Below are 16601 nucleotides of genomic sequence, written 5' to 3'. Positions count from 1 at the left end.
TCTTTAAGTTGGTATCAAATAAAAGTGTCAATAATTAGCTATACCGATTGTTGGGGTGATTTTTAGTTTCGTTCAAAGTACATAGCTTACTCTTGTAGGAAGTTATCATTTACACAATGTCGACTAATTGAATAGCTTAATATTACAGTAAAATTATGGTGGCATGATATCGCTCGTGTGCTTTCGGTGTTCAGTTTTACGTAATTAAGACTTTTAATATACACGCATGTGCTTGAGCTAATAATCAAAATGTATGGAAGCATTGATATTGTTTTTGCTGTTTAAGTTTGTTCTTTTCACGTTATAATACAGTATGTGCGTGGAGTTTTCTGTGACGTACTGTTTGAAAATTTCCACAGTATAAACTTTGACTAAAAATTAACTTGTTCAAAATAAACGCCCACACACAACACAAAATCGTATGTAGTAATGTTTGTTTGTTTTTTTAATTTTGGGCAAAGCTATACGAAAGCTATCTGCGCTAGCCGTTCTTAATTTAGCAGTGTAAGACTAGAGGGAAGGCGACTAGTTATCACAACCCGCCACTACTCTTGGGCTACTCTTAAACCAAATAATAGTGGGATTGACCGTGACATTATAACGACCCCACGGCTGGAAAGGCGAGGATGTTTGGTGTGACGGGGATTCGAACCCGCGACCCACGGATTACGAGTCGAGCGCTCTAACCACCTGGCCATGCCGGGCCATGTAGTTATGAGAGAACTAAATTTTTGGAGCTATCATAGCAGAGCCCCAGTGATGTATATTGTTTTTGTTATTCCTTGATTATTTATTTAATTAAGGTAATTTATTATGAAGATTTTAAAGTTTAAATGATCAAGTTTGACGTAGACGCCTGCACAATTTTGTTAGTTTTATTGGTTTATGTTTGTGATACCTTGCAGTAGTATGCTAAAGATTTTAAATGGTATTATATTTGTCACTGTTCTATTCACATGGAAAAATATTGCAAAAGCAAATCGATGAACTAATGTTAGGGTTAAGTTATGTAAAATGATTAACTGAACACGTTTCGACTGACAGGCGAATCATATTTTGTGTTGCTTTCTGTGGAAGGAAGACCTTGATAATTTTATGTTACTAAAAACGATAAATAAAAATGGAATTTTCAACTCGTATGTAAAGGCTTTGTAAACTAAGGATTAAATGTGATTCAATAATTGGTCTTTAGTGCTTTACTTTGTTTCACTCAAAATGCTTGTTATATGGCACGTGACGTTTCTAGAACTCTCACATTAGTGGAGTTTCACAGACATTCGATGTCATCATGAAGAAATGCATTTCTTTTGTATCGTTGAATTCTTTTCTTTCTTTTAACTTTGTACTAGGTAGTCAAAACTTGCTTGTCTTAAGATAACAGATTAATTAGGCATTGAATTTTCTTCAAGTAACTTTCCATCTTCAGCGCTATTGGCGGATAATTAATGAACTTCGTTTTTCTGTCATTTTTTTTTTGTCGTTGACAGTATTAGTTTTTATTATTAAATGCATTTCACCAACTCTTAATGAGTCTTGAGATACGTGTGGAAGTTAACCAATACTTTGTGTTTTCACGTCGTCCAAACCTGGTTTGAAATGTGAAACAAACAAACACACAACAAAACATTAGTTAATGTTTATACATACAGAATAAAGCTTAATAGATTTCAGTTACGGCATTTTGACTTTAAATTACTTCGTTTGCTCTTTGGTAGTTGAGCCGTAAGTATGCGGGCTTGCAACGCATGTTTGTAAATATCACGGTATATACTTTGAATTTCTTTTTTCTTCTGCTTCTTTGTTATTACATAACTTAAAATCAAAACAATGAAGTCAACCAATTTCATCAAGGTGACACAGTTTCAAACGAAGTATCCGCTTTTATAAGTAATATTAACAAGTTGTAATTAAAAAACAGGACCATAATTCTAATGTAAATGATGTAGTTACCCCTTTAAATTAGCTTTCTTATGGAAATTTGTTGGGCTTTAAAAAGCTTAAATGCAGGGTGAAATAGGAATTACTGGCCAATAATAGGTAAACAATAAATATTACAGTAGGAACCTCATTATATTAAAAACTTCCCTGTATGCAAATACAATCTTTACTTTTTACTGCATTTTTTAATATTGATATTAGCCATCCTTACATTTACTTCCTGTTTTTGAAGTTTTTTATTACACTTAAAAGGAAGTATCTGAGAAAGAAGACACTCTTATTTAACTCTTCAAAAATCAACAACAGTAAAAATTATGAAAATGTTATCATGAGTAAGTTCCAAACCATTGTGTTTGTCAAGTTCATAATAGCGTTATATCAACTAACACTTGTGTATATCAAGCTCACAATGACATTACACCAACCAACACTTGTGCTTATTAGGTTTACAATGTCATTATATCAACGAACACTTGTGTTTGTCAAGTTCACAGTGACATTATACCAACAAACATGTTTTATCAACCTCACAGTGGTATTATATCAGCCGACACTTGTGTTTTTCAAGTTCACAATAACATGCCAACCAACACTTGTGTTCAAGTTTAACAGTGACGTTATACAAGCCTTACTCCTCTTTGGCCTCATTTAGATAGTACTGAGGCCAGACGTGACTTTTCTGTTCATGTATTTTATAATCTAGGGATTGCCAGCGTTAGCTATTCACCTTACTTCAGTAACTACCCTATATATTTAAACACAGAAATTTTAAAACTCCCAGGAATTGTAATACACACACACACACACACACACACACACACACACACACACACACAGAGTTATGTAATTGGCTATGGAAACAGAGAAAAGTGACACATGAATAATGACAACTAGATGGTGAATTTATTATCAAAAACTATTATAAACTTGTAAATTAAAAGCGAATAAATCATGGGCGATACACTAGTATTTTGTATCCGAGCCCTCTGCTGTTCACAGATCATTACCTATAGTTTAGTAATGTGTAGTCGTGGTCACTATTCCAAGTGACCTGAATTGCTACTGTCAGATTTTTTGGTTATGTTTGTACTTTCTCATTTTTTTTTTACACAAGCCCATAGAACCTCACGAATATTCATATCCAGATTGTGTGCAGGCCTACCAACAATTGTTATTATGTCAAAATATTTTTCAGCATATTTGCTGCAAACTTGATATCATTGTATTAGTATATAACGAATCCGTGCCTCATGAGTGATGTTTCTGGATGAATGTATCATAATATCAGTTTGTACTTGCAAGTCTGTAGCCAGGTGTGGAATTGGGGGGTTCTTTGCGGTCCAACATTTCAAAAACTCGTTTCATGTGTAACTTTATCGCCAAGGGACAAAAAACAAACGTTTCGAAATATGTAACTTTTTCTTGTTATAGTGAACTTACTCTCATAAGTATGGAAATGCTATTTCCGTGTGTACAATGTTATAAAAGCAATTATATAATGAGGGGGAGGAAACGTTAATAGGTGAGCGGAATTCTGGCGGGAGTTGGGTGGTCGTTCACACCTCTTAATCCTCCTGGACACAGGGCCTGGTTTGTAAATAATATTTTGCTATCAGGTTTTTGTAAAGCATTCCTTGACTTTTACTACTTCTACATACCATGTTTCACTGGAGATGTCGTACATTGACATAGTTTTCTCTGTTATCGAAAAAAAAAATCTTATCCGTAACGAATACACTTTTCCAGCTTTACTTATTCCACTGTTTGTGGTCCCATCAACCTTCCCGTTTGGCTACCTCTTCTCAACACAAGCCAGTTGAGACCACATAGCATGATCTCATTATTTTAGACATAACATTGATACCTAGATTTTCATCATCGTCTGCACACTCGACTGTCATCTGTCATGTAAAGAGCATACCTCGAAGTCCTTAACATTACTTTTGAAGAGCTTCGGTTATTGAAAATGGATTCTAGCTGCAATTTTTCTTATGAAGTGTCCTCGACAAGTCAAAACGTGCGGCCGTGTGTGTGTGTGTCTACACACACACACACACACACACCTCTTATGTATATTATAGGCTTGAAAGACGTGACTGGAGCACTTCATTATTACTAGTTGTACTTTGCCTAATAAGCTAACTGCCTCTTCCTTTATGAACTTGATACTGACATGGCATTTTCTGATGGTTGTGATCCAATTCAATCATAGAGGAAGCGATCATAACGTAATTGTACTCTGAAAATTCGTTTTCAGACTCCTCATTTTTCTTGTGTATATTTTTCTCACCGGTTGTATAATTATTTCTAGTATCATATATATGCTATTATCATTATTATTGAATTTTTTTTTTTTCCTTTTGTGATCTCGTAAACCAGTTTTTAGTATTTCTCATCGTTTTGAGTGTGATAATTATGTTTTCTCTTTTACACTGCTGTAACTGTTATATTTCATTCCGTGCGTCAACAAGTTGACCGAAAAATTGTTTCTCTATCTGAGTTAATCAGACTTGTACACACAATTCTGAGAAGGAGTAGCTTTTGTTATTGATGAAGTGTGAAAGACGAATTGCTTACCAAGGGTGGAGTATAACAAGACAGTACGAAAACTTTGTAAACATGCAGGCTACTTGTGCATTAGATTAAAATCAAATTACACTGTTCATTCTCAGTCAGCTTTACTACACATGTATGTTCATCACTTTCATGGTTACATCTTTTAAATCACTTCCAACTTGTAGCTTTTCCTGTTTGGTGTAATCCTAGCTGCTTAAGGAACTGTTGTACTTTACCACATTATATATACATATATTGACCAAATGTTATATCCTGTTTACAAGTTTTTGACAAGTCGACTTACTGGTAAGGTTTATGGCTAGAAGATTCGTAAACTATATTTCATGAATTAGTTTGACCAAGGTACTTATTTTGACTAATCAGCATACGTTTATTACGTTTTAGGAATCTTTACGACCTTGCTTATTTGACCAAATTCACATTTCATTCATTTATTAATCAGCATAGATATATATTATACTACTTATATTGGATAATTTATTTGGAGCATCATCATGCGGTGATAATTCAAATGAATTACTTAAAATAGGAGTACTCGCGTTATAAGCTCAAAAGGTATTTGTGCTATATTGTATTACTCCAAAGTACTGTTCATCAAGTTTGTTTCTCTCTTTGACCATTCAATTTGCTGTTCTATTTGACATTCAGTATCTTGCTATTTTCTTTAACTTGTATACAGTTTTTGTTTCATAACTACATATTACATTCTTTTAGCATCTAACAACTTTATTTTTCTGTCCTCTTGACGTCACACTTCTGATAACTTTCCATCAAGTTATTAGTACAACGTGTCGGAATCATGATGTATATATTTCTGGATTTCTACAGTCTCTGTCTCTTACCATTGTTACCGACGTCTTGTCAAACTTGTAATGACTTTTATGGCTTAAAGACAGTTTCTTATATATTGTTTGTCTTTATAGACTCGCTTTGATATGCCTTATTGGTTAACATATTTGGACAGTGAATACACACTTGAAAATTCCAGCGATTGTGATGGAACTTTCACAAGGAGCACAGCATGTTCGATTCCTATTTTTCCAATTTTCCTTAGAATAATATACCGATTTATCATGAAACACAATTTGGGAACTGCTGAAGTGTATTTACTAAGTTTTACAGTAATGAAGTTTTGTTGTACTCTTTGATTTTGGTATTTGAGTACGAAGAGAAATCTTTACTATCAACACGGTTAACTGGACCGTGTGAATTAAACGTTATCTTACATTTAATGCAGTAATGACCTCCAATACACTTAGGACGCATTATTTTTCAACGTCCGAATGCTAAATGAACAAAATATACATAGAACGTTTTAAAAAATCCACAATTCACACGCATGCTAACTTTTCATCTACGCTTTTCGAAGCTCTATCTTCAACAGGGGAAAGAGGTTGGTTAAAAACAGAGGTTATTTTATAGATGCTTGGGTTACTTTCAAGTAGTTGCTTTCTGTTTGCTCATCAACGGAAATCACGTCTTCCTAAACTATCGCCGTTTAAGAATTATTTTTAATGTGAACGTCGAATATGCCGAGTTTTACTTATTTTGATATCACTACACAAGACATTAGCCATTCTGAAGCAATTTCGGCTTTGTATTTGTAACAGCATATTATAAGTGATAAATTAGTATCCTGTGACTGCCTACTAAATAAAAGATCTTTGTATACCACAGGACTTAGGCAGTTCGCACTTGATTTTGCGCATGCGCACAAGCTCGTATTTTAACTCTTTATTTTTATTTTTTTATTCGCACTGAAGTGCATTTGTTTTAGAAAGAAAACTGGGATTCCTGGATATATTCTTTATCACACAAGTCTTTGTTTATCGATTTTGAATAACTTGAAGTTTTATTTCGAATGACAACTGGAGGGAGGATTGTCGAGTGAGACAAACTATGTTGTTTTAACACATTTCTTTTATTTGTGAGATAGGTTGATGTTGTGCTAACGTGACAGAATCAGTGTACTGTATATACTGATATCACGGTTTCCATGGGTGCTAACTAATCTCTCACATACGTTTCGCAGGTCATTACGTCTACCTCGTGCTCCCCCGTCCGCTTTAAAGCACGTGAATTATTCGAAGAAAAGCTTCCTGTTCGTTTGTATTTTAAACTATAGCTGTACTGTATGAGATTTCGTAAATTTGGTACACAGCGATCATTGTTCGATGGTAATATTCTTTACCGTTACAATTCTCACATTCTGTCGAAATCGCAGCACTATTTCAAAGCGAAGTTTCTAAACCGCTTGAATCCCTAATGTGATTGTGAACATGTGGGTGCGACTTAAAAAGGAGAATTTCCTTCTGTATTACGAACGTAAAGACTTTTTAAAACGTTGAAAGCTCTCGTACACATATTTTTCATACTTTTATATGAATTAAGTTTTAACAACACGACATGCAAACTACGTAAATGTATCGTAAGAATAGAAAAACTCCAATAAATAACGTCTGAGATGCAAGTTTGTGTAGAGTGGTATGATTTTTGTGCTTGGTCATTGTAACTTTCACAAGATAGGGTTTCAAAGAATGTTTGTTAGGTTTAACCAGAACACTTAAAAAGAGTTTTGTCAGTAACAAGTATACATTGTCATATTTATTAACGAACTAGACAAATGTGATGTATTGCTTGTTTGATGGTGATTTTTTTTACTGTGCTGTAAGCCAACGAAAGTATATAGTTTTACGTTTTTGGTGGTTAGTGGATTTATATAATATGCGCACAAAAAACTATGTAAAGCCACACTACAAACTTTATTTATACGGTTAAAGAGATACTGTTGAAATGTTTGTTGGTAAAGTTGTCGAATGGTAAATATCATACAACCAATTGGTTAAAATTGAAATCTTCAATTTGATCTGTTCTTATTAGCCCAGCTGAACCAAAGATGCAAGCCCCGGTGGCACACCGTTATTCTGAGGACTTCTAATTGCAAAATCTGGGTTTTGATAGCCGTGGTTTACAAAGCACAGATAACTTGTTGATTTGCTTTGTGCTTGACTACAAACACGGAAACCAAACCAAGGATACAAAATATTATCCATAGTTTTATACGTGTTTTACTGTGGGAACAAACTTCAGACAGATTTTGTTCGTATGAAACTTTGTTACCGTTCAGATTTGGGCCTAAAGTGGCCTTGCTTATCAGAAAGTTCAAGGTTTTGTCCACGAGATGCTGCTAAACCCACTTTCAACTGTAAGGGTGTTTTAAATGTGACAGTAAACTTTATTATGGGGTTAAGAACCACAGTAATTAAACTTTTAAACTGATGATGCTTTTTGAAGTATCACAGCTAAAGTTAGTATACTAGTTATTAACTCTCCATCACTTGTTTCACAGAGGCATCTTTATACATATTGGTAGCAAAAAGGTTAAAGCAACAGATCCACAGTTTTAAATATCACAGGTTTGTAGTTTCCTTATCAGCGTCTCATGTAATCACTGTTGACGGGAGTTTAGCAGATAACCTAACCTAGGAATATGATTTATGATTTTAACTAGGATAAAAACTCGTGTTTCGTGTAAATAAACGTTTTTTGGGATGTCGCGTTTTCTATTTGAATGTAAGGTCTATAAAATGCAAAGGCGGTGGTGTATTTAAATTAAAACAATAAAGTTGTTAGCTTAGACTACCTACGTATAGGGTTAGGTTCGTGGAGTTCTAACCGAGTCTGATGGCCGTGCGGGACCTGTTACTGACTGTGAGGTTAACATTATTCCACAACACATGGTACCCACCAAACGCCTCTAGTAAAAAAGACATTTTGAGTTCAGTGGTTTTATCGACTTATTTTTAATAATATACATCAAATTTAGCGACACATTCAAAGTACAGATACCGGGACAATTATTAGAACTCAGTGATACTGTTCCCAGGAACTGGTATTCCAAGTTCCTTAACACACAAATATTGCTGTCTGAGGGATGACAGATCACAAATATCCACACCCATTTCTTTCTCAGACACATATGGTTGCACCATCGTAACCACCTACTCCTAACTTTTTTCTTGAAAATATAAATTATTCGTTGATCAGTTTTCTGTTGTGCCTTTCACCAAAATAATTTAATTTGGCTCTTGAGTAATTGTAAAATATTTATCAGATTATTACAGAAATATCAGTGCAACATAATAATGAAAATACACGTACACCATGAACAAATGTATTTATCTGTAGGTTAAACACTTGTTAGTTGTTGTGTGTAGAATTGAAGTTCCTTCATATAAAATTATATTTACATTTTCCTCCCTAGCTGAACAATAGCATGTATGTATTGTATCTCAGAACAGCTGGTATGGGTTAATATTAACACTTTTATTAATAAAGCAGAGAACGTTGTTTCAACCTTCCTAGGTCATTTTGAGGTTAACAAAGGTTAACATGTATGTATTGTTAAGTTAATAGGGGCTAGAAGTACTCATTATTCAGTGCTAATTTAAGGGAAATTATTTTATGTTTTAAACTTACCCTTCGGATTATACAAATGGAGAACTAAATATATGAATGCATTTGACTGTCACATAGGAAACGTCACAAATCCTAGTTTATTTTGTTTTCAGAATTCTGAGAGGTTTTCTCTTGTGTACTGAATACAGATTTCCTAGAAAGTAGGACAAAGTATGGTGGGAAGGTACATGTCAAAACAACATGCGAGAAGGAAGGAAGTGATTTGTTGAAGCAACGTGGGTACCTTATGTAACGAATATAAATACAAACATCTGATTGACTGTATCAGGAAACTTGCAGTTTAAGAAATTCCTCTGGCGATTTTTATGTTAATTCTTACAAATATGATGTTGCATCATATTTTTAGACTGGAATTTGTATTGTAGTAACAAGTAAACACAAACAACTCTGCATGGATTGAGATTTCGTTGGTTTCTTATTGAAGACTAGTTTGTGTTGTTAGAAAACATCAGACACTAGCATTTACGGGGTTTTAATTTTGTTGGGTGTCAGAAATGTTAACCATTTAATTTTTTCTTTTTGCCTGAGGGACTATAGCAAAGAATAAGCTAAAATTATACGTGTATGTTAGTTCATTCTAGCAAAAGCCATTTATAGCAGGCTCTCGAAATTATTCTAACGTCTTTATTGGAATATTATAACTGAGTTGCTCTGACTAATAACTTTTGTTGTTAAGGGAAGTTAGCCAAGTATTAAAATTGATTCATTGTATGAATCACCAGGCAACGTAGGATGATAGATAACCTATGGATAGGATTATGATTTTAACCTACCCTAATTCATTTTTATTAACAATTACTTTTAGAGTAAGACACATAATACTGTCTAGACTTTATTAACTAACTTAGGGATAGAATATATAATGATTTTATAAATTAACTTAAGGACACTGTCAATGTTAGTTTTTCTAAGTCGATTTTATAATTTAAATAAAGGATGATAGAATAAGTGCCTTATGTTTATAAATCTGAATCTGAGAATAGAATAAGTGATGCTAACCCCAAATCTTTTTTTTTCTTTATGTTAACTACTCTACGGATATAATACGTAATGTTTTAAGTCATTCTTATAATATGAGCCTTTTTATATAAAAAAGGTAAAATGTGTAATGAGCTATGGCCACTTGTAGTAAGGGTAATAATAATGCTCTTAGATTTAACACAGGAAAGCCTATTTTATCGTCCATTGTCACTTTGTTTGTAAGGAACGTAGTAAGTATTTGTACTTCTAATTTCTACTGTTTTCAATATTTTCAAGCTAAAATTACTGTTTTTTTCCTTCCAGGATTCATCTGTGGGCACACCTGTCACTGTGAGGGTGGACAAAAAAGGGTTCTTCCTTTTCTGGACTGACCAGAACAAGGTACTTTCAGTGAAAATACCATAATTGTTGTAAAATATTTTTTCTAGTTTACTTTTCCAATCGTAATTAAAGGGACTGATTGTATTAATTCATTGGATGAATAATGTACATTTTATTTTTCATTTTTATAATTACAAATATTTCTTTGTTTGTTTCTTGTCGCGCGCATGTGTGTGTGTATAAAGGTAAGTACACGCATGCGTGACATTTCCTAAACAGGTTTTTGAACTAATGTAAGAATATAACACGTAATTTTATTGTAACTTACACGGACAATCTTTATACTAACTGCCCTCAAACATTGAATGCCGTTGAATATCAGTATAAACCCCATCGAAATCATTCTTTGTGACGCGACAGACGTTCGAGAATCGATAATCACAAGGAACGTCCCTTCAACAGTTTGTCACGTGAAAGTTGTTTTTTTTCATTACCAGCTTCTGTGTTTTAATTTAAAAGAAATAATCCACGGCTCTTTCATCCTGCAAGCACTCTGATTAAATTATAGAAAACTATAAGTCATTTATGCTTATTTCACTTACAGTTACTCTACATAATTAATTATAAACGTTGTGATATATTATTTATGTTCCTACCTACTCATTGTACTGATTAACCTTGGCAATTGATTCAGGTTTTCCACTGGAGTACATTCTTATTGATTAATTGTCAGTGTTTTTACCTACGTTTTGATGACACTTTTAAAATATTAAACGGTAAAAAACGTGACTTTAGCTCTTTAGAGTTGTGTAAGGTTACCCTGTTAAAATGTATTTCAATTTCGAACATTTATTACATATTCTATTCAATTTTTTTTTCTTTTTTGGTGACGTTCTGGTAAAAAGAGGCTCATCCGTGAGATAGCAAAATGTGATTGAACTGCCGTCGAGTGTGTAACAGAAACTCTCATTCTGGTTATTCGCTCAGCCCGTGACGTGTGCTTCAGAGTTCAACAAGCAAGCCGCTCTGGCGTTGACAAAAGAAATGTAGATGTCGCTTTAGCACGCACAAAATGTGTGTCAGAGATTTATCGCACATACTACAAAACAAACAAGTATATTTAACATATGGATTACAAAATGGAGACATTTAAATACATTCATTATGATTTAACAAAATAGATGACGTTATAAAACGTACAAGAACATGTAGATAAATATCAGGCATATCGACAGAGAAAACCCCAGTTTAACTCATTAAACATAAAAACAGGTGTTTACACATTTTTTTAAAATGTTCAAAATTAGGTAACTGTGAAAGAAGATAAATAGACAAGTAGATAGATTTGGATAGATAGATAGATAAGTAAACAAGTAAACAGTAAAGTATGTTTCACGCATCTAGTTACACGTGGATAAAGAAGTAGATTAATACAGGTTTTACACTTTGATACATATGGATTGACCAGATAGGTCTATACAGTTAGGTTTCAAACGCCTAATCTAAACACATGGATAGATAAATAGGTTTCACACATCTAACTTCCCGAGGATGGATAAGGTAATTTTTGTACATTTGAATAAATTTAAGTGGAAAATATAAATAGATATAGCTGATTTTTCGCACGTCTAAATACATGTGGGTGGACAACATAGATAAATAGATATAGGTACTTTTTGTACATCTGAATGTGTGTGGGTAAACAAGATAAACAAATATAGGAGGGTGTGAAACTCTGTGTATAAATACATATTCAAAACAAATGTACTTGGCTGTAGAACACGTCAGCTGTCCGTTTGTTCTCTGTGTTCTATAAGTCGACAGCTAATGTGGACAAAATACAGAACTACACGAACGGAATCCAACGAAGGGTGTGGGAAAAACTGCTAAGCTTGGTGAATTGTCACTGAAAGCCTTTAAATTTTATCTTTTCAGGCCTTGATGGGTTTCGGTACTGAATATAATCGTTCCAGCTAGATGTAATAGAGTGGAAAGAAGAACAGACCATAAGTATTCTTGTAACATAATAATTGTAATTGTTTCCGTGCTTTACCATAATGTCATTAGTACAAGCAGATTAGAATATTTTCACATCTTATTCCCAGTAATTAGTGTCTGTATACGATAAAACCATCAGAAAAATCTTAGCATTTATTGATGAACATTAAAGTAAAATGGCGAAAAAACTGCTTAAAAATCGTAGGAAACAAAAAAACGTAATTTTTTTCCTTCTAATTTGATATAACAAACTGTCTTTTTTGACATTTAATTAGCATATTATTGTTTCACATTATTTGTGCCACGTGCGTGCCATCACTTAGGAATGGCCAAGAAAATTTTAGTTTCCATTTCTAAATTCTAATGTGTATTCAATATTTTGTATGGAGCGCTGTAAGAATTATATTCCATTTTCTAGTACCAGAACTTACACATCACTTTGCAAAAACTGCGGGTAGATTTATTTTTGATTGTCGGGTGTTTTCAGTGTCGGAGGAGAAGGTGGGTGAAAATTATCACTTTAAACGTACATTAGTTTGATATATTTCATATACTTCTCCAAACAGAAAATATAAGCTCCGTTTTAAGCTGTTTGAAGGATAAAGAAAATTCAATGTTTAAAAACAAATTTGTGAGAAATCTTTCGCTGTATTTTGCTAAAACCAGACAAGACGGCTCTTATTTCTATTACTATTGATTTACGAGGATCATTTTGTTTTGAATTTATGAGGGCAGAATATAACAACATTTATGACAGGTTTAACTTGGAAACCTGCTTATAATCGGTATTTCACCAACAATATTCATCCAGTACAGAAACATAATGTTTTCATTTTCTTTAAGGATGGTTGCCATGTACGTCGATCACGTATTAAGTGTCTTTAAAGGGAAGACGAAGAACTGAAGCATTTGTTATGTTGTTGTCTTAACCAATGTACTTATTTCGGCATTTTATTTTGTCTTGGATTTGTTGTTCTAGTTTCGAATACTGCGTTTTTCCGTGATGGAGAAGCTTTTCCACTGCTGTTAGCTGGTACACATTTTACAGCTAGGTAGACTGAATTAAATATTTACACAGTGTGCTCCTCAAGGGCGTAACGAAATAGGCCACGAGTTTCGAGCCCTAATCTTACGATTATAAGTCGAAAACATAAATATTAGGCCATGCTATTTCTAATATAATAAATGAAGAAAAATGTATTGTAATGCCCGAGTCTAAAGCACTTAAGAAAGTTGCAAGAAAAGAAAGGAAAAGGTTTATAATAATAACAAGGATGTAAAACACACTACAGATGTAGGAACACAACTAAAGTATCACTTAGTTAATATTTGTTAATTATCGCTTTCAGCTAGATATTACTTGTGTTACGCGTAGTGGGTAATAAAGTGTAAAGCTTTAATGACAGTTCTTATGAATTGCTTACAATAAGTATCACATCTGCTTCATTACTAACAACATACAAGATTTACAAGCATTCATTTTCTCTCTGAAACAACTTCAGTTTAAACTAATGCCTTAACACAGATTTCTCTTTTGGTGTTTTTCATACCAAATTACGTGTAAATCCATAAAGAAAACAAAAGAAAAACAAAACGAGTAGTATTTCATTAAATGCCGAAGTTTGAAAAGTATTAAGATGTTCGTTATTGGGTTGACTTTAAAATTTGAACGTACTGGTTTGTAGATAAAATATTAGAAAATCCTTTTACTGTACCATCAGGAAAGGCTTAATTAATTGCAAGTGTAATTATTGTTCTTTAACCCCTCACTCATTGGGAGAAATTTTAACCCTCCAAAAATTGTAGTTAATGTCCTTTATCCCTATAATTAACTACAGTTTTCATATCCCGTTGTTTTTATTAAAATGATTGTTAAACTGTTTATGCACAGAATGATTTATGAAGTAATGACTGTTGGTTACAGAGCTTATCAGTAACACATGAAGAAACACACGGAACAACAACAACAACAACAAAATAACCTCACTATTACACTTTACCCCAGGAGTTACTACTGGCGGGCACTATATAATTAATATATATAAAATTGGCGATTTCATCCAGTTTATTTGATTGTTTCGTTACAATGATTGCTGTAAATTACTCCTTGTCGTGGTGAACGTCATAAAAACAAGTCTATAATTTGAGATTCAACCGTTCACTATTTTTTGTTTTTTTTGCGGTGCGTCCTACATTTGCCTTGAAGTATTACTGCGAAGTATTTTTAGAAGTGGCTCGGCATGGCCAAGCGTTTTAAGGCGTGCGACTCGTAATCTGAGGGTCGCGTGTTCGCATCCTCCGTCGCGCCAAACATGCTCGCCCTTTCAGCCGTGGGGGCGTTATAATGTTACGGTCAATCCCACTATTCGTTGGTAAAAGAGTAGCCCAAGAGTTGGCGGTGGGTGGTGATGACTAGCTGCTTTCCCTCTGGTCTTACACTGCTAAATTAGGGACGGCTAGCACAGATAGCCCTCGAGTAGCTTTGTGCGAAATTCAAAAAACAAAATTCTTAGAACTGCAAACCAAATATTAAAGGAAAAGTTTCAAACTGCCAAAGAACCAGTAGATAAAGTTTAATCAAGTTGCGTTAAATTCGTTTTTACACAAGTTGTGTTTAAATAACGTGACATGGTAATGGCAGAAGTGCTATTGACGGGTTGCTTATTCGGTAATATCAACTTATTTAAGATATTAGTGTAAAAGCCTTAACGAAATGTCACTTGGTTAACTGTCGTTTCAGCTGGGTACAACTTAGTGTGTTACAGTCAGCAGAGTAAGAAAGAACAAAACTGTTAATTCTTCTAATGACAGTACTTTGCCCACATAGGCTAAATAGCCGTAGGGAATCCTGACAGAATCGCTTATCCTTTTTTGCTTGGCGACATCTGTTGGTTATTATCACAGGTTGAAGATTAGTGTGCATCTGCCTCTTAGTATTTTGTCTAAACTCGAGTTATTCCGTAATGCTTTGGTTTGGTGTCTCTTCTATCCACATAAGTTTTGTTCTCAGGGGTTTCAAACATTTTTAACTTACTAAAGGTTTCAGACAAGTGAACAGAAAAAGAAAATTTTGTTCACATGTGTTTTTAAGACACACTTTGAGAAAATCCAATTTCTTAGTTACAGTGTAGAAGAATAAAAACCCACGAGGAGGAGAACAGAGTGTTGGCTGGCAGTAATCGTAGTTGAATTATAAGGAACAGTGCTGAAGCATTACCTGACAATGGGTTAGAAAAAGTGTTAGTCCCAAGTGTCAAGATGTCAATATTTTCTACCTGTCATTAACCAGTTGTGTTAGTAAAATTATACGTTTATTTGTATTTTATGTTTTTTGCTGAAATCTTTTCGAATTTTGAGGGATGGTTATAAGTTGTTTGAGTCACTGAAAGCAAAAACGTTTTTAAAAAATTCCAAACGTTTCTCTGTTACTATGTTTTCACTTCGAAATTAACTTGATGTTAAATATGATATCTGAAGGCAGATTAGTTGTATTTAAATTTAATTTCTTACAGATGGTCTCTCTCTCTCTCTGTTGTTTGGGTATATATATTTGTATACCTAGGAGGGTCAGATGGTCAGGGCGCTCAATTCGTAATTTGAGGGTCGCGGGTTCGAATGCCCGTCACACCAAATATGCTCGCCCTTTCAGTCAGGGGGCGTTATAACGTCACGGTCAGTCCCACTATTCTTTGGTAAAAGAGTAGCCTAAGAGTTGACGGTTGGTGATGATGACTGCCTCCCTGTTGTCTTACACTGCTAAATTTGTGGTTCGTATACTCCAAAAACAAATCTCTAAAATATGTGGAAGGTTTTAATCGTTCAAATATTTATTCATTTTAGCCGGGTGTACTTCCATCGTTCCACAAGCCAACACCACCACTTTGTCTTCCATAGCTTCTTCAGACAATATAATCCATATCATTAGAATTTTTTTTGCCACGAAATTATCTAAAATTCCCACGAGCAGTACGAAAAAAGATTTGTTGTTGTTGTTGAACACCACAGTTTGGGAAGACTTACCTTTGACGCACTTCTTTAGCTTGAATAACTGCCACAACTTTTCTTTCCTGGCTTCGTACCGGTGGGCCTGAGGTTCGATTTCACTATATTTTGCTGAACATAAATCGTACTTCCAGTTTCGGTAGGCGTCCTAAAGTCAGACTGCCAGCTTCGCTGTTTGGTTAAAAGTAACCATATGATTTCTGCCCAGTGCTCTGAATGTCAAAGTGAAGTAATTCAACCAAGCGCGGGTAAACTGCGGAAGTAACTGTGACTCTTCCTAAGGAAGCCAAATGCCTCATCATCTA

The 16601-nt window shown here is 34.2% G+C and overlaps 1 protein-coding gene across 7 annotated transcripts in view; it reads left to right on the top strand.

Annotated features, from left to right (window-relative positions):
* Positions 1-16601, top strand: part of Plc21C (Phospholipase C at 21C) — a 268910-nt gene that overhangs the window by 63776 nt on the left and 188533 nt on the right. For 4 of the 7 annotated variants that reach the window (XM_076455601.1, XM_076455600.1, XM_076455604.1 and 1 more), the window contains one exon: positions 10279-10356. In XM_076455601.1, the coding sequence (XP_076311716.1) occupies positions 10279-10356 (78 nt within the window). The other 3 variants (XM_076455602.1, XM_076455603.1, XM_076455606.1) reach the window with 2 other exon arrangements.

This window comes from Tachypleus tridentatus, chromosome 9, assembly GCF_004210375.1.
Source record: "Tachypleus tridentatus isolate NWPU-2018 chromosome 9, ASM421037v1, whole genome shotgun sequence".
In the NCBI taxonomy this organism is placed as follows: Eukaryota; Metazoa; Arthropoda; class Merostomata; order Xiphosura; family Limulidae; genus Tachypleus; species Tachypleus tridentatus.
The sequence above is the reverse complement of the archived record's forward strand: the minus strand, read 5'-3'. Positions and strand labels throughout refer to the sequence as shown.